Source organism: Trichophyton rubrum (assembly GCF_000151425.1).
Source record: "Trichophyton rubrum CBS 118892 genomic scaffold supercont2.4, whole genome shotgun sequence".
NCBI classification, from domain to species: domain Eukaryota; kingdom Fungi; phylum Ascomycota; class Eurotiomycetes; order Onygenales; family Arthrodermataceae; genus Trichophyton; species Trichophyton rubrum.
Genome location: NW_003456425.1, coordinates 921752 through 942348, shown reverse-complemented (window position 1 = coordinate 942348; position 20597 = coordinate 921752). Strand labels below are relative to the sequence as shown.

General features: G+C 48.0%; 10 protein-coding genes across 10 annotated transcripts; 5 read left to right on the top strand and 5 right to left on the bottom strand.

Moving 5' to 3' along the window:
• Positions 1 to 183: 183 nt before the first annotated feature.
• TERG_04218 (ribosomal protein L27) lies at positions 184 to 984 on the bottom strand (the record flags this gene model as incomplete). The annotated part of the gene is made up of 1 exon (XM_003235118.1): positions 184 to 984. The coding sequence occupies one exon, from the start codon at positions 982 to 984 to the stop codon at positions 184 to 186; it is 801 nt and encodes a 266-aa protein (XP_003235166.1).
• Positions 985 to 1315: 331 nt separating this feature from the next.
• TERG_04217 (uncharacterized protein) lies at positions 1316 to 1750 on the top strand (the record flags this gene model as incomplete). The annotated part of the gene is made up of 2 exons (XM_003235117.1): positions 1316 to 1490; positions 1557 to 1750. 2 exons carry the CDS (start codon positions 1316 to 1318, stop codon positions 1748 to 1750), a joined length of 369 nt encoding a protein of 122 aa, XP_003235165.1.
• A 466-nt stretch (positions 1751 to 2216) lies between these two features.
• Positions 2217 to 3931, top strand: TERG_04216 (uncharacterized protein; the record flags this gene model as incomplete). The annotated part of the gene is made up of 3 exons (XM_003235116.1): positions 2217 to 2614; positions 2697 to 2868; positions 2927 to 3931. The coding sequence occupies 3 exons, from the start codon at positions 2217 to 2219 to the stop codon at positions 3929 to 3931; spliced, it is 1575 nt and encodes a 524-aa protein (XP_003235164.1).
• Positions 3932 to 4289: 358 nt separating this feature from the next.
• Positions 4290 to 4866, top strand: TERG_04215 (uncharacterized protein; the record flags this gene model as incomplete). Its single annotated transcript, XM_003235115.1, has 2 exons — positions 4290 to 4536; positions 4613 to 4866. The coding sequence occupies 2 exons, from the start codon at positions 4290 to 4292 to the stop codon at positions 4864 to 4866; spliced, it is 501 nt and encodes a 166-aa protein (XP_003235163.1).
• Positions 4867 to 5140: 274 nt separating this feature from the next.
• TERG_04214 (uncharacterized protein) lies at positions 5141 to 5990 on the bottom strand (the record flags this gene model as incomplete). Its single annotated transcript, XM_003235114.2, has 4 exons — positions 5141 to 5620; positions 5684 to 5755; positions 5808 to 5888; positions 5949 to 5990. 4 exons carry the CDS (start codon positions 5988 to 5990, stop codon positions 5141 to 5143), a joined length of 675 nt encoding a protein of 224 aa, XP_003235162.2.
• A 929-nt stretch (positions 5991 to 6919) lies between these two features.
• Positions 6920 to 8010, bottom strand: TERG_04213 (uncharacterized protein; the record flags this gene model as incomplete). Its single annotated transcript, XM_003235113.2, has 2 exons — positions 6920 to 7832; positions 7913 to 8010. The coding sequence occupies 2 exons, from the start codon at positions 8008 to 8010 to the stop codon at positions 6920 to 6922; spliced, it is 1011 nt and encodes a 336-aa protein (XP_003235161.2).
• A 2980-nt stretch (positions 8011 to 10990) lies between these two features.
• Positions 10991 to 11449, bottom strand: TERG_04212 (uncharacterized protein; the record flags this gene model as incomplete). The annotated part of the gene is made up of 1 exon (XM_003235112.1): positions 10991 to 11449. One exon carries the CDS (start codon positions 11447 to 11449, stop codon positions 10991 to 10993), a length of 459 nt encoding a protein of 152 aa, XP_003235160.1.
• Positions 11450 to 14074: 2625 nt separating this feature from the next.
• On the top strand, positions 14075 to 14842 carry TERG_04211 (uncharacterized protein; the record flags this gene model as incomplete). Its single annotated transcript, XM_003235111.1, has 1 exon — positions 14075 to 14842. One exon carries the CDS (start codon positions 14075 to 14077, stop codon positions 14840 to 14842), a length of 768 nt encoding a protein of 255 aa, XP_003235159.1.
• A 304-nt stretch (positions 14843 to 15146) lies between these two features.
• TERG_04210 (CAMKK/CAMKK-META protein kinase) lies at positions 15147 to 17769 on the bottom strand (the record flags this gene model as incomplete). The annotated part of the gene is made up of 6 exons (XM_003235110.1): positions 15147 to 16130; positions 16187 to 16324; positions 16374 to 17180; positions 17254 to 17403; positions 17487 to 17565; positions 17663 to 17769. 6 exons carry the CDS (start codon positions 17767 to 17769, stop codon positions 15147 to 15149), a joined length of 2265 nt encoding a protein of 754 aa, XP_003235158.1.
• A 746-nt stretch (positions 17770 to 18515) lies between these two features.
• TERG_04209 (uncharacterized protein) lies at positions 18516 to 19347 on the top strand (the record flags this gene model as incomplete). The annotated part of the gene is made up of 5 exons (XM_003235109.1): positions 18516 to 18552; positions 18618 to 18825; positions 18952 to 19097; positions 19165 to 19253; positions 19330 to 19347. The coding sequence occupies 5 exons, from the start codon at positions 18516 to 18518 to the stop codon at positions 19345 to 19347; spliced, it is 498 nt and encodes a 165-aa protein (XP_003235157.1).
• Positions 19348 to 20597: the final 1250 nt, after the last annotated feature.

Sequence of the window (20597 nt, the reverse complement as noted above, 5' to 3'; positions counted from 1 at the left end):
GCCAATGGCTCTTGCTTATGATTTATTGTTTATACGGCTTAATGATCATGCTACAACAATACCCCGAAAATTAGGTAGTAATGGGAAAGAATATGTGAAATAGATGTCGATAGCTCCGTCTTATTGTACAATAAAATAAACCAGTCAAAAAAATAGTATGAATACAATTCAAGTGTGACGTGATCAGACCTTCACCTTGATCTTCTTCTTCTTTTTCTTCAGCTCTTTCATCTGAGCAACACGCTTTATCTTCTCTAGCTTGCGCCTCCAGGCGGTCCAGCGGTCCTTGCGCTTCCACTCCTGGACCGTTATTCCAGCTTTATCTGCTGCTCTTCCAATCTCCCAGTTCGCCTCACGGTGCATGTATCCGGATCGGTATGTGCCTGTAGAGTTGGACGCAACGAGTGTCAACTTGACAGGTTTGGATGAGTCGGCAGGTTCCTCCACAGAAGCTTCTTCTGTCCTTCTTGGAACAGCAACCATTGACAGCCGCCTTCGGGTTACAGCATTCTTTGGAGTGGGCAGCTTATCGTCCTTGTTGAAAACAACGCCGATATATTTTCTCTTTGGGTGACGCTCGGGATCCCGGTAGTACTGGACGTATCCCTTCTCAAGAGCGAAGATCGTATGGTCTCTTCCCATCCCAACATTTTCACCAGGGAACCATTTCGTGCCTCGTTGTCTGAAGATGATATTCCCCGTAACCACGGCCTGGCCGCCGGTCTTTTTAGCACCGAGTCTTCGTCCTGGAGAGTTCTTTGCGTGCTTGTTCGCTCCCGAGCCTTGCGAGTTGTGAGAGGCGTATCGGACCTGCCCGAGCTGCGAGATAATAGATGATGGTTGCGGTCGTAGTCTGGATTGTAGGAGAGAGGATGTTAGAGATCTGGAGACTTGAAGATGCGATCGACTCGAGGGTTGGGCTGTGCACTGGGCGAAGACCCCTTCGAGGAGCCTCACGGGCGCCCTCAATTGCGGTTTTAACATGGTATATCCAGTGGGCCGAGAAGAGCTGCTCGAACGCGCCCCTTCACCGACCTTCGGAGACCGTGGTGCTGTCGAGATAGAAAGTCCGCTGCTCGCTGTCGACCGTTTTTTCATTCCTTTCGATGAAAAGCTCCAAAAAGTCCAATTTTTGTGTCACGTGACTGTTCCGCGGCCCATCAAGCTTATCGGCGATGGAGCAACGTGTTTAGTTCAACGACGGGCTTCAATTAATTATTATACTCGATACTCGACGGCAGACAGTCAATCCACCTGCGAGCGGCTCTGGATAGATTACGGACATACGACCCGGATCCCATACTCGGACTGAAAAATGGTCAGCATGCTCAGGACAGCCCTGCTTGGGATTCTCTTCTTTACCACCGCGCAGGCTCAGTTCCAGTTCTTCGAGCAAATGTTTGGCGGTGGCCAACAGCATCACGAATCATCAGGCCAAGGCGGCAATGTACCAAGTGATAGCGCATGGTATCAGAATGCCTACAGCGGAGGTGTGTATTCGATCTCTGGATTCCGCTATACCAAGACCCGTTCCGCTAACTTATACATCTTTTCAGCTCAATGCTCGAATTATCTGTGCCCTGGCACTCTAGCCTGCGTTGCCGTTCCACATCACTGCCCTTGCGCACACCCTAGGGTCGAGGAGAAGTTTGAATTTGGGGAAGGAAGCGCCATATGTGCCTCGAAAGGCGGCTTCAAGGCCGGCGAGACAGCTCGGAAGATAGAGCTCGCGCGAAAAGGGCTACTATGAACCCGCTCACAGCCCCCCCCCCTCTTTAGATTCATATACATCAGGACATGCTCATGGACAATACTATTATCTACGCTCCGTGTACGGTGTGAGAAGGCGTTCAGGTTCAATTTGGGTTTAGCGATATCATTATGTTAGGTGTATTTTTAGAGGTACCTGGCATGCAGCATACATTTTGAAGAATTTACTCCAGTCATTCGAATACGCCTCTGTGTCATTAATCAATCAATTTTCGTGTATGCGTTTCTTAAAATTTAAGTATAATATTTCGTCAGCGTTGTAACAAATTATATCTGCAGCTCTCCGTCCCAGGTACGATGAAGTCATAGTTTTCTTGACTCTACTAACTAGTTAGTTAATAAGTTTGGCTCAGACGCACCTTTTTTATGCAAACTACACATCACAACATCCACATAGGAGCATCTTTCGGTATTTTGAATAACATGAATATCTCGAAAACATAAAAATGGAATTATCCCGACTACTTCTATCGTTCCATGTACCTACGCGCCCAAAGCAACACTTCCTAGCGACTACAGGACTTTGCGCTGTGAGGCATGCATCATTCAGGCCAAACCCATGGTCAAGGCGATCAAAAAGACCAATCCAACGGCATAATCCTTCAAATACCCCATCTTCCAGGGGGCAGCCAGGAAGAAGCTCTGCTGGTTCTCAGGCAGGCGGTCAAGGTGATGCATCATCTCGAAGCAGTGGAGCAAATCCCCAATATAATACCCTGCTTGCTCCAGTCCACATCCCCGAAGACCCGGATGACCTACTTAAACAGAACCACCCTGCTAGCCAGATCCTAGCCAATTCGGGGCTGGTAGTTCAAAGACAGCTGGAAATGATGAATGTCTTGCTGTTAGTAATTCTATACCCCTTTTTGACCTGAGACGAAGTTGGGCGACTTGAACCATTGGCTAACCCATGCTCCGTTATCTAGTGGCTTTGAACAAGCAAACCGATATGTGATCTTGGATGCTCACGGAACCCATGTAGGATATATGGCAGAAGAAGAAAAAGGGATGGGCAGCATGCTATCTCGCCAGTGGCTACACACTCATCGGCCATTTGTGACCCATGTCTTCGATAGAAACCAAAATGAAGTTTTGCGCGTAAGTGCCCTCAATAGCTATTGCAAATATATATACCTATGCCTAATATCTTTACTAGTTTCATAGGCCTTTTTCCTGGATCAATTCTACAATATTTGTGTTTGACCCTCACAACAATACGACCGGGTCCCATGCACCATTAATTGACCTACAGCACAATGTACCCGGCTCACAAGCAGGATCCGTTAAGGTGTCTCCACTTGAACATTCACAGATGCGTGTTATAGGAGCCGCACAGCAGCGTTGGGCACTACTTCGGCGGAAGTACAATTTATTCCTCTCCCATCCAAATACGCCCGCGAGGCGTATATCAGCGGGCATTCAGCAGCCCGCAGTTCCGCCAGAAAAAAGCTTACACCAGTTTGCGCATGTCGATGAACCGTTTCTATCCTGGGACTTTTCCGTGCGCTCAGCTGAATCTCAACTCCTCGGATCCGTGAACCGCAACTTTGCAGGCTTTGCAAGAGAGATATTCACAGACACAGGAGTTTATGCACTACGCATGGATTCAGCAAGTATGGCTGAAGAAACGCAATCAAAGGGCACAGAGCCATTGAAAAGTGCACCGGCTCCGAGCATGACATTGGATCAACGAGCCGTTTTGCTTGCTACCGCTGTGACCATCGATTTTGACTATTTCAGTCGTCATAGCAGCGGTCCCGGTATAGTCCCTATTCCATTGTTTGGCCTTGGTGAAGGTGGGACAGGGGCAGCTGCCGGTACAGCCGCTGGAGGAGCTGGGGCTATGGAAGGTGCTGCTGCAGGAGCTGTTGGTGCTGGCTCCATTGCAGGATATGAAGCTATGCGTAGGGGAAGCTCAGCACACCAGGACCCAGCACAAGAACCCCAGGATATGGAGGGACAGCAAGCTCAGCACCACGGATCCACTGAACAAGGAGCAGGTGAAGATGTATGGGGAGAAGTTGATCAGTATCCCTGGGAGCAAAGAGACGAAAGCCCATTCCCAACGAAAGAACAAGACGCCTGGCCTAGTGGTGGCAGTGATTTATGGAGTGACGGCAGCGATGGCGGTGATGACAGTGATCTTGATGATTTTTTTTAATGCCAGCTGGTTGGATAAAGATGGAGACTTGTATATTAGAAGTTGTATACTATGTGATATATCCAAACGTGCAACTCTATAAAAACGCTTCCGTGCTACATGGGAAGTTGCCTGGCCATGGTTCGGCCTTGATAGACAGGAAAGCTTAAGTTATCCTCGCCCCACACAGTGGCTCTTCTGACATACAACCAGCAACGACACCTTCAACAACGTCAACCTGCAATGGCAAACTTGTGAAAACGATACAGAAGATACCAAGCTCATTGCCAGCATAAGCTAGCACCTGTCAATCTCCACGGGCTCGGTATACTGCGGTATATTAATTTCTCACTCCCCCGGTCGCCGAAATATCGACACCATGGCATCATCCGTCGCCCAAAAGCGATTATTCCACGAATATAAGCTCCTCTCAACCTCTCCTCCCGATGGAATCACAGCCGGTCCTATAACTGAAGATGACATGTTCCTTTGGGAGGCTTTAATACAAGGTCCAGAAGGGACACCGTTTGAAGGAGGGGTGTTCGCGGCTGAGTTGAAGTTCCCGAAGGACTACCCTCTCAGTCCGCCGTCCATGCGATTTTTAGGGAATATGTGGCACCCAAATAGTAAGATTGAGCTACCTTTCTCTTCTACGTTTAATCTCGCTCGATCTAGAAGAATTTTCTCTAATATATATTGCAGTATTTGAAAACGGAAACGTTTGTATTTCTATCTTACACCCACCGGGCGACGACCCAAACCACTACGAGCACGCATCTGAGCGGTGGAGTCCGATCCAGAGTGTCGAGAAGATTCTTATAAGTGTTATGAGCATGTTGGCTGAACCCAATGACGAAAGCCCGGCGAACGTAGAGGCTGCCAAAATGTGGCGAGAAAGAAGATCCGATTATGAAGCAAGGGTGAGGGAAGAGGTTAGGAAGGAACTAGGACTGTGAAATGGAAACAAAATCCATTTGAGCGGTTTATCTTCTAACTCTCACTCTATGTTATCTATTTGTGGGACAGTTTTGTCTCGTTACGATTACATTTTCTAAAGGGGGAAAGTGGTTTAGCGTTGGTATAGAGCTGTGAATTATTACCACGGCCGCACTTATGTTGCTTGGTTAGTTTTTATTGATTGCATATCTACCGAGGACGTGTAAATTATATGCTTACTGTTAACATAGCAATGAATATGTGGACGATATAAACATAGAAAAAACCGGCCGATCAACATAACTTCGACATCTTTCTATCGAGCCATCCCTCCATGCCACCATCTAGTTCATACAATATCTCAAGTTCTGCTTTCAGATTCATAACTAGCATTGATTGCAGCTCTTTTCTCCATGCTGGTTCCGGGCCATCTTCAGCAAAGCTTGGATTTCGTTTAAGCATAGCCTCTGCCTTTTTTCGGTCATGTTGGCTCATTGGGACTAGCGAGGGCATATTTGTATGACTTGCAGCCGACATCATCTCGGAAGCCTGCAATCCTACCCATTGTATTGAGGGCACGTTGAGATCGGCATTTCGATGCACCTGGGCCATCGACCCATATTTATAAGTTGACATTATTGCCATCCCATCTGGATCACTGTCAACCAGTATAAATATCGGCAGCGGGTTAAATATCATCTTAGAGTTGCATACTTCATGCCTCGAAAGGAGGCGTAGAAATTCTCGACTACTAAGATCAGGGTAACCTTTTCCCTAGGTGATTATTAGGCCTACCCAGGGATCGGTTGAATTATAGGAAGATTAACTGCTTCTTACCGTTAAGAGGATTCCGCTTCCTGCCGCCGATGCATTGTGATAGCCCGATGTTATCAGACGGTGAAACACTGCCTATATGCGGTTAAAAATATGATTCTATCAGTATCTGGTTAGCGAGCCTTACCTCTTTCTCGATGACCAGGATCCATGAAATACCGGAAATATCTATCTCTTTAACTTCATGAATCCTTGGAATTACGATACCCTGAGATGCACCTTAGCGATGAAACATATGTGTGAGAGCCAAAAATCATGGTTACATTACCTCTGTGCAAGCGCCAACCTGTATTGATGACCCACTCTTCATCGTGATACTAAAATTCCCGCCTATTGCGCCTTTTGCTGCTGCTGCCTTCACTCCATATTAGCAGCTCGGGCCTATAAGAGATTGAATAAAACAACCTACTACATGTAAGGCAGCTCTAGACACATCGAGTGTGAAAGCAATATCATCGATGTACCTGTCTACCAGCCTTTGAGACCCGAAATATACAGGGTCCTGGTAGAAAATATCCCTTTTGGAACTTATAAAACCCCCCTTAATTGCTTCTGATATCAAACCCAATATCCGCGTCAATACTCCTTGTCACAATAATGACTGTTAGCCAACTACCCAAAGATCAGTCATATGCTGCACAATACTTCATACCAAACCGCCAACCTTCTTGGGCTGACTTTCCAGGCCAGGAGTAGGTATATGTACGGACTTCATCACTTGATTCTAAAGCGCCAGTCCTGAGATTGAGGTTATAACCTGAGTGATTCGACCGGCGCTTCATTGAAATCGAGGGAGTGCCATGGGGCTTGGACAATTCTTCGATGATTGAAAGCAGGAGTCGATTGATATATTCCACCACCCTATCTTGATCAGGGGAGCAACTAGCATCTTTGGGAAATAAATTCTTCCGGGATTCCATGATTGGAACTGGGTATCAAATAAGACTGAGGGAAAGGAACAAGAAAAACACAACAATGCAGTCAGCAGAACAGCGTCTTCGTACAAGCTCAGGAACACAAACATGAAAATGCGATGGAGGTCGAATATAAAGAACATCAGAAGGACGTCGCTTTTTCCCAATCGGGCTCAACACGTGATGGTATAAAAACGTTCCATTCACTAATCCTACTTGTAGGACTGTGACATCGCCATTAAAGGATTTATCCAAATAACCCCCCCCCCCCCCAATGAACTCAACCAAATGTCCATAACGCCGAGAAAAGAACTACCTGGAAATATCAACAAGGTCTCAGTAACTGTTGTGGCTTCCGGGCCACAACTATCTTTACCAGTCCCCCCATGCCTTCGCTCGCTAAAATTTCCAATTGCACTTTTTTACACAGATCTATAACCTCTTCCGCTGTCCAGCCAAGGTATTTTGTTAAGAGGCGCATACTGGTAGCCTCGAGGCTTTCAAACAGGACAATCAACGTCATTTTTCCAAGAGTTTTCTCCTGTGGATCTGCAGGCCAGGTGCCTACAGGGATATTGGTGTCATATATGCGGATATCAGTGAATCCAGCTGCCTCGAAGGCAGCAGAACGAAGGTGATTAAAACTTCGAGGGTACCCTGCCATTTCCGCAGCGGAGCCGAGCGCTCCAAGGTATATGCTGAGGTACGAGTTTGGGGGAGCATTCGGCAGAGTTATATCACCTGTCAAAAGAGCACTATCCGCTACCTGTATAAACCCTCCAGGAGCAAGGTGCTGGTATGCTTGCTGGTAAAATAGAGCCCAGTCAGAAATTCCACCGCCCAATCCTCTGACATGGATAAAATCAAACGGCTCATTAAATGTCCACTCCCCTTGAGCGTCATCTATTTGAAAGGACACATTTGGCGGACATATACCAACTGACTGGATATCAAATACACTGATATCGGTGGCTATTATTTCGGCATTTGGGAACTCGTCCCCCATGGCGAGCGCCCAATCACCAGGTCCGGAGCCAACATCGAGAACTCTTTTTATCGATTGAGGGAGAGCACACTTTGTCAATCGGCCTTCTAGGATGATGAGATACATCTGATGAACAATGTTTAAGCGAGTCTGTTCTCGTTCGTCATTCGGCATGAAATATGTATTGTCACAATATTGACGGCCATTTTCCTCCACCACCTGGTAAGCATGCTCGGATAAGGACTTTGTGGAACTGAAAAATGGAGAGTTAATATCTGCAAGTATACAATTGGTAAGAGAGGCTCCCATCGGTAGCAATGTACCTGCACTCACCCAGCATTTGTAGTCTCTTCTCCAGGAGCCAAAGATGAATACTGTCCGTCCGTACTAACGTCTATATCGGCATCAGGTATATATCCTTCATCTGGCATATCTATATCAGAGTCAGAGGTTTCCCCCCGAGGGATCCTATGTCCATGCGGTCTCGTTTGGGCCATGACATGACGCCCGCCTACAATTTGCCATTAGCTACAAATCAGGAGCCTTGTATGCCCTTCCATCTGGGCAATAATAAATTTATTCGGAGATAACTCGAAAGGGGCGATACTTCTTCAAATATAACACTCCTTATCATCCGGCAACACTTCCGGAATGTTGAACAGACCGCAAAGTATGGAAAAGTGACTGAATGGAAAGCTGCTTTGTGCGATGCACACACATCTCACTTTAGTGCTTGCTCTGGCAGGACATCGACCTTTTTCTTTTTTTCCCCCCTTTAACCTTCATCGGAAAAGCGCGAGCGAGAAAGACAGTTGAAGGCGAGGAATTGGCTTCGTATATTAACTCGGCTCGATGCTGCCAAGTAGATCGAGTACCCCCATTTGCAAAGCTCAGCCGGGCCCTGGGGGTAAAATTAAATCCTCATATATTGAACGAGCAACATGCGACAACCTAATTTTGCGGTTTGCATTTGTCGGGAGAGCTGAAGCCGGCACCAGCACGCACCAGCGATGGGAGGTGGTTGCACCGCATCTCCCAACCAGAGAGTTCCAGGACCCTTATTTGCTTTTTAGCTTTGTCGTCGTGCATGAAATAGTCCAAGCCCAGCAGCTCCACAAATGGATGATACATCGTGACCAAAACGTGTCAGTATTCCTTGCCTATCCCTTGCTGTCCCTCTTTTCTCCAAGGGGAAGACATGTTTCATCACCATAGAAGCCCACGATGTCCGGACTGGCCGGATTTGGATATTGTGATGCGCGGAGTAGTGAGTTTGCTGCAACTGATCTCCGGAGAAGAAAGGAGAAAGCGGAGAAATATACAACTGATTTAAGAGAGGAGCTGTCGATTTTATGGAAGAATAGTTACGGTTCGGCTAACTACCCCTGACCCAGAGTGATGGGATCTTGGCCAAACGCTTATTTCTTTTGCTTCTTCCATGACTGATACCATTCGCCATACCAGTTAGTTACGCAGATTTACGAAGTACGGAGTAAGCCACAGAAAAACATAGGGTACTACGACAACAATATTATACCCGTACGGAGTACGGAGCACTACATTCTCGGCCTACCAAATGTCTGCCTGCTGCGCGAGGTTACAAAGACGCTTGGCAGGGTGTCGCCAGCCGATGATCATGGCAAAGTACCGGGGCCCTGTTCATGGGTCTGGGGAAGTGGGCACCAGACGGAGTACGCCTTCTCATGTTAAGGAGTACGGAATAAGTTATTCTATAAAGACGCGGCATGCTATACCCTGGCAATACGACTTCACTTTGACCCAAAGTCATCCGAATAACAATCATTTACTTTGAATAATAAGTAGTCTGCTCTGGTCTGAGACCTTCGGCGTACTCAAGGAAACCCAGTAATTGACTGTCTTTAATACATTAGTTGCTAGCCGAAAAGGCATTAACTATTGTCCAAGGACTCTTCTCGTCACTTTAGTATTGAAATCGCTCGAAAATCCAGCTGAAGTTTCCCATCATCCGGCACAACTTCTCCATGCATGAACTAACAAGTTGTTGGCTGCATGACAAAGTCTTGTCTAGAACCACGCTGTACGTGGTCATTATTAATCGACCCCTTCATCCCTTTGTTCTGTGATTGTCACACAGCGTATATGGGATTTCGGGCTTGGATCGAATCACAGTAGGTCTTAGACGAAGGAAGCTGCAGGTGAATATGACGGATGATATTTTTCTTCCGTTGTTTCTGGGTGACCTATGAGTATTCCTGCAAAACCGCTCCCGCATCCGTTATATTCAGCCCAGGACTGATCGCCCGCCCAGAACCATGTCAGCTTGTGTCTCCTGTCTTTTTGTCGGTAACTTCTCTCCAGTGGAGTGGGCCACGGGGGGCGCATGACGAGCCAACGATACCCCTGTCCAGATCAATTTGTCCTTGTCACCGACAATTGTGGATGATATTGCTGTACCCAGCATCATCCGTTTTAGCTGAATCCAAGTCACAATCGAGGTGACATATATTAGATGTGACAACGGGCAACGATGCCCGCGACATCGGATACGACAACTGTCACTACGGAGTACCTACCAATGATACTGATCGGAAGGTATGGAGCGCCAGTACGAGAGACAGAAGTCAAAGGAAAAAGGAAAAAGAAGCTCTACTGGAGTCTGTCCCGTAGACCTGGTTCTGGGAATGGGCCTGTCGGACTCCAGGCTTCTAGAGGCCCCCTTTTATTGGCCAACAAACCACCCATTTTCCTAACAAATCAGGCGCTTTTATAATATACACGCATAATAGGACTCACTCGCTCCATCAGCTAATTCCCTGCCTTGCTCTAGCAAAATCCTCCCATCTTTGCCTGCAGGAAGCGACCCTTACGGAGGAGAAACTGCAAGCCCATCCAGCCTTTTGATGTATATGTGCCCCTGAGCGTAATTCCTTTCAGGATGAGGGGGCGGGTCAAGAACAGTGAAGACAACATCTATCCACCACCCTCCCTGAAATTCTGGTTGATACTTCTGCCCAGCAATTGGCTGAGTCTTCTTTGGGGTGCATATACTCCTCAAAGCCGAGAACTGATACGACAATCCTCCTGTGCTTCTTAGATGCCGAGATCCTCAGAAGAACTCTGATGCTTTCTTTAATGGCTCGCCTCTCAGATTTGAAATGGTACAGCTGTTCATATGAAGGGATCGGCCGTACTACGCCCTTCCTGTCGGCTTTGACTACATAAGTCCGCACAGCTCTGATACGTGGGCATACAATCGCAGGAGTACTGATAACGCTCACCAAAGGTAGTGAAGCTGGGTCTTCAAGGGACTTAACCTTACGTGTTGGCTTTTGGCTATCCCCAAAAATGACAACAGAAGGCGAGTATATAGCCGTTTTCTTTGGGACGGGGCAGATTTTTTCCTTTAGGGTCTTGAAAAGAGTGCTCCTTTCATAGAGTGATTTGCTTCAACTTTTTGGCAAAACCGAAATCCTTGGGCTGCTGTGCGATAGCCGTGTTGAAAAGGCATGTGCGACCATGTTCAGGGATTGTGGCTGGCGAGTCACCTGCGGCCGACACAGCATTTGAGGTATCGCTTCCGCTGCGGGTATTATTGGCCAGCTCTATTGCTACATCCAATAGGTCTTTCTCCAAGACGCGTATTTTTACACCTGTGAATCCAGGGCATTCCTCGGCCTTCAGGGGTGGAACATCGGTGCCTTGAAGAAACCCCTTCGAACAGCTAGGAATGCAACTTAGGATCGACGAGATGAGCTTTTTGTTCTCTCGAGAAGCGCAGCGGGGTGTTGGTTGAGCCCTGTCTTTCTCCCGAATGAGACGCCGTTCAGGAGAGCGACCGCGCTCGGTTCGCGATGAGCCGCGCTTCTCTCGCCTGTCCCTGTATTCCATCACGGCCTGAGGCTATGAAACATATATAACTATCAGAATCAAAAGGCCAAAAGTGAAAAGGAGAGGAGGAAAAAGAAACGCACACAACGAAGAGGCGGCTATATTCGTGAAGTAGGACTAGTGACTGTCCCTGTCTGGCCCAGATACGTTTGTTCTCATTACCACAGTCCGCGTAAGCCGCCTGACAACCCACGGTCGTAGAGCTGTTTATTTGTGCGAAAACTGATACGAGTTCTAAATATATTATAATGACTAGTTAACTAGTTAGTTTCTAACTAGCACGGATTACGGAGCACAACACACAGTTAAGCTAGCTAGTAAACTAGCTAGTTAACCAGTCCCTTAGTTAATTGTCAAGGAACACAGGAAGGAGTCTAAACTATGCTGAAAATGCCATGTGTGCTCCGTAACATTACTGGCTTTCCCATTTCTTTTGCATAGGAGACACCGTTCACCACTGACTTGTTACCATACACTCACTCGGGGATCTCCGTATAATAGAGAAATAGCCAATCAATTGGATTTGCAAGCACGTCAGCCGTCGACAACATCTGCTACAATGATCTTTCGGCGGCAGGGTGGACAAAAGCAAATAACGAAGGAAATATCCCCGAGTGGTTCAAACAGGTAGCTTGGCCATTCTCACAGTTTCCAGGGCACTGGGAGACGGGAAGCTGGAATCAGATTTCCGGGAAAAGGCAAGGAAAGGTGTTTCAGAGACCAGCTTCCTTGGACCCGAACGCCGTTCCTGATTTGATAACCAAAGGGTTACTTTGTGAGCTTCTTGCTTCTTTGATAACTAGCTAGATATTTCTTTTGCAAGCCTCGGTTCTTCGGGACATGTGGAAAAGAATGGCTGTTCCAGTGGTCACCCTTCCCCTGTAGTTATATTGCAGACTTTCGGGTCTGTATACCGCAATCATCAGAGAGACATGTTTATTCGTGGTAGTGTACTCCGTACTCCGTAACTATCGCAGTCGACCATCAAAAAAAACTCATAAGATAGAGAAACCTCTAAGTGCCAAATTTCGTTCAATTTTCAGGACGCTGCTGACTCCTGCCATCTTGCCCCTTTCCTTGCTTTCGTTCCATTTGGTATAAAGTTTTCGCAGACTGTCCTTAAAAACAGAACATCTTTTGCTCAAGTCAACTGAAACATGGCAAATAAAGACATTCATTCATTGGCGTGGGGCTGTCTCGGGACAGTTCACCAATACCAAAAATTCCACCAACATATTTTGGTGACACGAAGAGGTTTCTTGGACTCTAGCTAGTATGAGGCTATCAAATTATGATGTCAGGCGTATTTGCTTAAGGGAATGTACGACGACTGTACGATAGCACCGCTCAGCGGAAGACTTAGGTTCCGGAACCTCGGGATGGATTCTCCAGATGACGGCCCTGAAGTGGGAAAAAAAGCCACAGATTATACTTAATTACTCATTATGCCCCCCTCAATTCCTCCCTTTTCAGTTACTCTAGGCCAACAACTACTTTAAACCCAGAAAGTATTTACAAATGTGATTACCATAACAATAATCTGCGATATTCACTTCCAAGGACTTCTGGCATCCGAAGCAGCCAAAATGACAATATCCGGTAGTTGATTCTTCCACTATAGCAGGTCGCATATCTTTGGGTATTGAATGAACTATATACGGGACAGCGGTGTCGGTATTTCTCGGAGAGACTCGATTAGAGAAATTTTGTATGTTGGCAGATGAGGCTCAAATTCAAGGTAAACCCAGCGGGGCGACCCGCTACCTAAAATTGCGAAATCCATGGGAATATTTACCCGAACCCTGGAAATGTCTCAATAATGCATACCACCACGGTATCAAGATTGACTGTTTTTTCTCGTTATTCCTGAACAACTGCTAGACAGTAATGCTATCGCAAAGTAAAACCACTGGTGTCTGTCTTAACGGGAAATAAATGATATGAGATCGAGATGCTGAGCTCCAGCTCATACTAAACGTGCGTTGCCTATAAGTTGTAACTAAGGCGGATGCAAGGCATTGGACTCTGACTCTATAATATGATAAAAAGCTGTTACAGATACTTCTAGGCTTACAGAGTACTGATGGAGTTATTATAACTATGGAATGACGAAATACTTGATAAATGACCAGCAGTTAGTTAACTATTGTTGGATCTGGGAAGAATAAGAAATGGGTAAACTCCAGGAAAGGAAATTAAGTTCAAAGGTTCCTAAGCTCACTGTAATACATCTCAATTCTATCACAGAGAAAGCTGTCACTAGGATATCTGCCAGGCCAATAGTCACTAAGCTAACGGACTTGGGTATCTAGGAGGCGTTGAATGTAGTATACACATGCTTAAAATGAGGCTCAAATTACTCTTAATGTCAACCGGCTTGGCGTTCTTGGCAAAGTGAACGAAGACATCATCGAGTAATTCATCAAAAGGCTTTTTGGACACACGCAAAACTCAATGGTTTTCACCACCACTGAATGACATGAGTCACATAATTGTGATATAACACTAAAGGCGTCCGCTGTACGGTTATATCTTTGCACATTCCCGGCTAGGAAGCTCATTAAGCGGGCAGTTAACATAAGCAAGCGCACAGCTACGAAGTCCACCCCATTACGACGCCCGGTTATGGCGGCCACTTCCTCCTTTTTCATCGCCTCGATAGGCAACCCGGGGCAAACATACTATAACACTCTCCATAGCGCCGGCCATATCCTTCTCCGTTCCTTTGCAGAACTCATGAACGCAGGCCCATTTCATCCCGACCCAACCCTCAGCAACGGCCTAACGACCGAAACATACCTCCCCAAGACCCGCAGTCGTTTAACATTATGGCAATCGCCGAGCTACATGAACACATCAGGCCCATCTTTAGCAAGGGCATATAAATTATGGCTTGCAAGAGAGAATTTGGCGTCCGATATACCCATTCCACCCCCGGATATCGGAAAGAAAAAGGCAAGAGGGATGCAACCAATGGTACATGTTCGCGCGACGAATTTAATATTATTGCACGATGAACTGGAGCGGTCGTACGGGAACCTCTATATTCGATATGGTGGGCCGGAAATGAGCTCAAGAGGACATAATGGGATTAAGAGTGTGGTAGAGAGTTTAGTCAAAGCTAGACTGCTTTCTTCCGGCTGTGGTGCCTTGTCGTCGACGAATCCTACAGCCTTGATAAGGCTGGCTATCGGAGTTGGCAGGCCTATGTCTCGTGAGCGAGACGCGGTGTCGGATTATTTGTTGAAATCGATATCCAAAGGTCAGCATGACGCCATAGCTGCGAAGGGAATTGACTTGCGACAACTTTTGGAAAGGGAGATATCACGAATTCAAAAGGCGATGAAACCTATTGAACCCCCGGTAGCACCGGCTACTCCGGGTGGGGTATAATAAGAAGCTTTGGATATTAATGTAGTTATAGAACCTTAGACTTAATGCCAAATGGATATAGAGGGTCGATACGCGAGTAACCATTTATGTATATTGCGCTGTATATAAGATGTACTTCAATACATGATCCATCCCAATATCAATTGGATAAGTGAAGAAAACATGGCAAGGAAGAAAGAATTTTATGAAATAAAACGGAAATGAAGAAAAGCGCCAATATCATCCAGTCATTTCCGTCATCATTTATGGAGTTAGCATTTTCCTCCTGTACTAGTTGCACGTAGTAAGACAAGTTAAGTAACTTTCAAATGCCCTTTTTCGCATCATCAACCGGTGATAGTGCGGTGGGAGAGGCCGTTGTCTCTATTACAGCGGCAGAGGTGTCCAAAGGACTAGACTCAATACCCTTATCCGAGTCAATCACATCATTCACCTTTACCGATGTTGGCAACGGCGACGGCGACTGCTTTCGCGAAGATGCTGCAAAAGATGCAGCTGCGGCAGTGAATCGCTTGATAGGACTAGGACGTGGAGGAGCGAAGTCAAGTACAGGAGTAGCGGTTGAAGGACTGGATACACCCGAAAAATTGCTGTTCCTTCTGGCTTGCGACCACAGGCCATAGGATGCGGTTGGCTTCTTTTCAACTCTTCGGTTGAGGTATACCTTGGGTGTAGGTGATTGGGCTTCTCGGCTCCGGCTATTTATCCGTTCGATTATCTCCTTATATGCTGTCTCATAGATATCGATGTCCGCTGCCGGAGGAGACTCACTGACGATCATAGGAGATTCTGTAAGAGTCGGCCTAGTAGGTATCGGAATTCCACCAGATTCCAAGGCCGGGTCATCCTGTTTTGTTTGGTCAAATTCGGCCTCCGGTCCAAAATTTGACGGGCCTATGTGGAGGAAAGGCATTTCTTCCTCTAGCGGGTCACGAGCATGACCACGGGTGCCTTCAGAACCAGTCTGTCGCGTTGGTGTATCTGCTCTGGGGGTGGATTGGAGTTGTGGGGATGGAGATGTACATATCTCGAGAGGTGGAGTAGAAACTGACGGTGAATAATCGGTATTCGCCTGACTTGGCCGTTTGGGTTGAGCTGGCCGCCGGGGATAAACATGTTCTTGCATATTCCTATGATGCAAGACGGCACTGAATTCTTCCTCTTCCTCTTCCCCCATGAGAAGAGGAGGCTGCACAAAGTGCGACTCTTCACCCTCACCAAGAATGCTCTCCATCTGCAACGGGCTACCGTCATTTATAAGTCTTTTGAATTTCTGGACGGCTTTGACCTGCAAGTGAAGGGTTAGACTGCGCTCGAAAACAACAAGCGGTAAATGATACATACCACTATAAGCGCATGACCTAGATTCCTAGTGATGGCAGTATCCATTTCTTCTTCCGTTGGTGGCCCCACGAGAGTTGCTGTATTCTCCTCCTCAGACAGAAGGGGATCTGTACCGTCTTTGGTGACCCATGGATGCGCCTAGCCATTATTTAGTAACAGGAAATCGATACAAGGTCATTTGACATACCCTTAACTGTGGCATAGTAATTCTTTTTGCAGGATCCTTCTCGAGAATCTTCGTCATGAGGTCCTTGAAATGTTCATTCGTCTCGCCAGGAAGCTCGACTTTGTCATTTCTGATAGCGTTGTATAAGTCAAATATATTGCTTGTGTGGAATGGTATGCGCCCATAGCGTAGGCAGTACAGGGTCACTCCCATAGACCACACATCAACTGCTCGACCGGAAATCTCACCATGCTTGGCAACGCAAAGCTCTGGTGGGATAAAGGCAGGTGAGCCTGCTGACTTAGCTATGAACATGTCTGAAGACTTCTCGAACATCTCTGAAACACCAAAGTCGACTACCTTGAGGACATCGTCGTTTGTTAATAGGCAATTATCTGGTTTTATATCACGATGCACAATGCCTTGCGCATGTAGATACTCAATCCCCAGAATAAGGTCACGGAACCAACATCGGCAGTTTTCTTCACTGTATGGGTCTGCCTGTTCGCCTAGGCCGACTTTCATGATGACACCTTTCTTGCACATCTCCATCACCATGTATAGAGAGTCCTCGGTAGGGTCATCTAACACCTCTATCAGGGACACAAGGTTGTTGTGATTGAGCTTTTTCATAATGGCAATCTCCTCTTTGATAAGGTATAGGGAGTTTCCGTTTTCACCTTCGTCAATTCCAAAAGGGTGCCGATGGAGAGGTGAATTGAAGCCAACACCAGCAGGCTGAACACCTGGATGCCTTCCGGGACGACGGCGGAGACCATGAGACTGAGCCCGTTTCTGCAGGCGGGACTTTGAGAATTCTTTAATGGCCTAATCCTGTTAGAGGTTGAATGCAACATTTATGTGTTGTTTGGTGGACAAGCCAGCTTTTTGCGAAACGTACATATTCCTGTCCATACTGATCCGTAGCTAGGTGGACGGCACCGAACGAGCCTCTGCCAATTTCCTGCTTGATTAAGTACTGGTTGATACGGTGCTCCGCTGTATTATCATCCTGGCTATTGGTGTATGTTGATTGAGCATTGAGTGTTTCCTTGATATAGGCTATTCATTAGTCAATCGCGTCGGATCGAAATTGTAGCATGTTGCTGCATGAGGTAGACGGAGACGACGAACTTTAACCTGCCGTGGGGCAGTAGGGTGTCGAGCATGCTGCCGCAGTGGGCTATCGTACGAGCCGGAGGTAGGCCTGGCACTGTATCCTCCCCCCTCTCATGGAGAGCGTCGTTAGTTCAACTAGTTATGTACTTGCTACCCCACACACAGACAGAGAGGAAAACGGAGGGACGCACCTCTTGGGAGCAGTTGGACCAGGTTCTGAGCTTCGAGTAGTCCGCACTTCAGCGTCTAGAGCGAGCTGGACCGTTCGGCCATGCTTCAAGACGGGATCGGCGTCCATCTATAGCGACTGGGCGTCAGTTGAAAGGGTCAAACGGGTAGTATCTATATGAATATGTAGGCCGCGCTGCTTTCCGGCGGAGCGTTCTTCTCGAACATGAATGCTGAAGAGATGAAGGACGTGGCCTGATATATCTGGCCGTTTTCTGTCTGCCGTGCACGTTTGTGAGCCTAAGCACTCAAGGTGCATGCACAGGGGAGAAAAAGGCTGGAGGGGTGTGGGGTATGGCGGTCGACCGGGCTATCCAGGTATTTAGTTATAGCTTCATGGTGTACCGCCACAGTCGAGGGAGAAATCGAGACGGTAGACGAGGTCAAGCGTGTCGTAAACGGTTCTTCGAGGGTCAGGCATAAGCATTAGCTAGAACGTGGCGCTTGATATCTGGTTTGTGCGGCGCTCTGGGGGATGTATAGCGGTGGACGGGCTCGTCTCCCTGGCCGCTCTTATCGGCAAGGCAAGGCAAAACGGGCGTTGGGATTGAAATCGGCCACAGCCAGTCGTCGACGCCCAGCTAGCCCTGGCAAATACTCTAAATCAATAAAGCGGGCCGCATAAAGGAGATAGCAACGGCTGAAGAGAGCGTGGTTGTTGGGCTGTCTGGCTAAGTATTTCTATCTACATCGCCAGCCGATTTAGAGATTACAAAGACTGTCACGTGAACTGGCGTCTCGTTTTCTCCACCTCGAACTGCTGAGAAGAGGACAAGCAAGCAAAGACTGGGCGAGACAGCGCTGGCCCTCTCCACGATGGTCGTCTACTCGTTCTTCATCTTCGACCGGCATGGTAAGTGCATCGTTTTGCGCCGAAGAAAAAGAGGCGTTGTGGTAATGGTTCTGACGGGCGCGCAGCGGAGTGCATATACCAACGACAATGGTACCCACGTCCAGGCACAGCTGCCGGGGGAGCGAGCAAGGACCTACATCCATCGGACGGAGCGCTATCGAACGGCCTGACGAAAGACTCTCACAAGTCGGGCTCTACGGACACTCGACTGGTGTTTGGGGCTGTCTTCTCGCTGCGAAACATGGTACGGAAGCTCGGTGGTGAGGACGATAAGTATGGCCCCCAAATCCAAATCCGCGCTCCGCAACAGGCGGCAGGAGAAGAGGGGGAGAAAATGAGGTATAGGGCGAAGGTAGCTTTGGGTGATGACGAGGAGCTGACGTGGTTTGAGTGAAAAAGCTTCGTGTGTTACCGGACGGGCCAGTATAAGCTACACTACTACGAGACACCAACGAACCTGAAGTTTGTGATGATGACCGACACGAAGGCAAACAATATGCGCCTCGCCCTGCACCAGATTTATGTCAACCTGTACGTGGAATACGGTGAGTCACTCCATGCTGCTATCCTTGTTCCAGATAGGGCGTTCTTTCTGATATGCCGGCATTTTAGTGGTGAAGAACCCTCTTTCTCCAGCCGAACATCCTGGTGGCGTTGGAGTGTACAACGAGCTCTTCGAAGAGTCACTTGAGCAGTTTGTGGTACTGCCGTCCCCCTTTCTCTGCGCCTGCAATAAAAGGAAATGAGAAAAAGACTTAACTGACCGTCTTGTTCTAGACCCGAGTGCTCTCCTAGGTGAGCTGCCAAGAAAACAGAGAGCCAAGAGCAATTTAAAAGAACAAACTACCCAGCCACAGCGATGAAGAGGTTCGAGGAGGAAAAGCACGATGGGGATACCCGGCCATGTATTCTCCCCTGTACAACAGCAGCAACAAGCATCGAAACCTAATCCAGGAAAGCCCCAAAAGCCCCCCGGGGGGGGGGGGAGGGGTTGTCCAAGCTATATCTTCAGCTCTGGCAAGCCTCGCCAAGAGCAATGCGGGTATATCCGTGCAAATATTTCAGATCAGAAAGCAGGCCAGCGCATCGACGAGAAGAAGAAAAGGGAATCGACCTCCCCTCCGACTTGTTAGGGCTCGGGCTGATAGCTGATAGGGCTGAGAGGGACCCTGGCTGCTGCCGGTAGCACCGGGGTCATCTTCCCTGCGGCGGACCAAGGGGCGAGAGAGAGAAATAGAAAAACTAGCTGTTTGATAGCATCTAGACCTTCCTTGTCCTACAGTAGCAACCAGCTGAATGCCTCTCTCCATCCTGCACTTCCACTGCACTTCCTGCGTCTCCCTTCACCTCCGCCTTCACTTCTACTCTACGGAGTACTTTTTCTACTCTCCATCCATCCTCGTTGCTGTCCCAGCCGAAGTCGAACTAACCTTCCTAGAACTTAGCTTTGTGGCTAATGCCTTGGCGCTGAGTCAGCCGAATAACACTTGGAGGCTTCGGCACTCAGGCTGGCGGGCGCCCTAATCAGGCAAGTCCACGCTGTTTTAACCGGGACAAAAGCTCCCGCGTTCCGGCGTTGCGCGATTTAGCCGGACGCTGGGCGCTGGCTGGCAGATGAGAGATCGCAGGGCAGAAGGATGCAGCAGAAGAAGCAAAGGGCGGACGCCATGCGGCAGCCGGTCGAGGTGCATGAGCGTCGTGCATGGCCTTGCAGCGTGGTGCAGCGTCGTGCATCATCGACCAGCCAGCGGGCGAGGAGGCAGGCAAGCCGGACAGCCGGCAAGGGTTTGGACCTCATGCCGGCGGCCTCCCCTGCCCTTGCTCTTGCTCTTGCTCTCGCATTATTACTTACTCTATTACTCCGTATTACATATGTCCATCACTCGTCTTGCTCCATGCCGCTGGCCGAGTTACTTCTTGATGCCAGCCGCGATTAGACGCTGACCAAGCAAGGAGGGGAGCTCGAGCCACTTTGGTTAAAGGAGCAATGGCCGGCTTAGTCAGCCACACCAGCCCTGGGCCTGTCTTTGACCCAAAACCTCCTC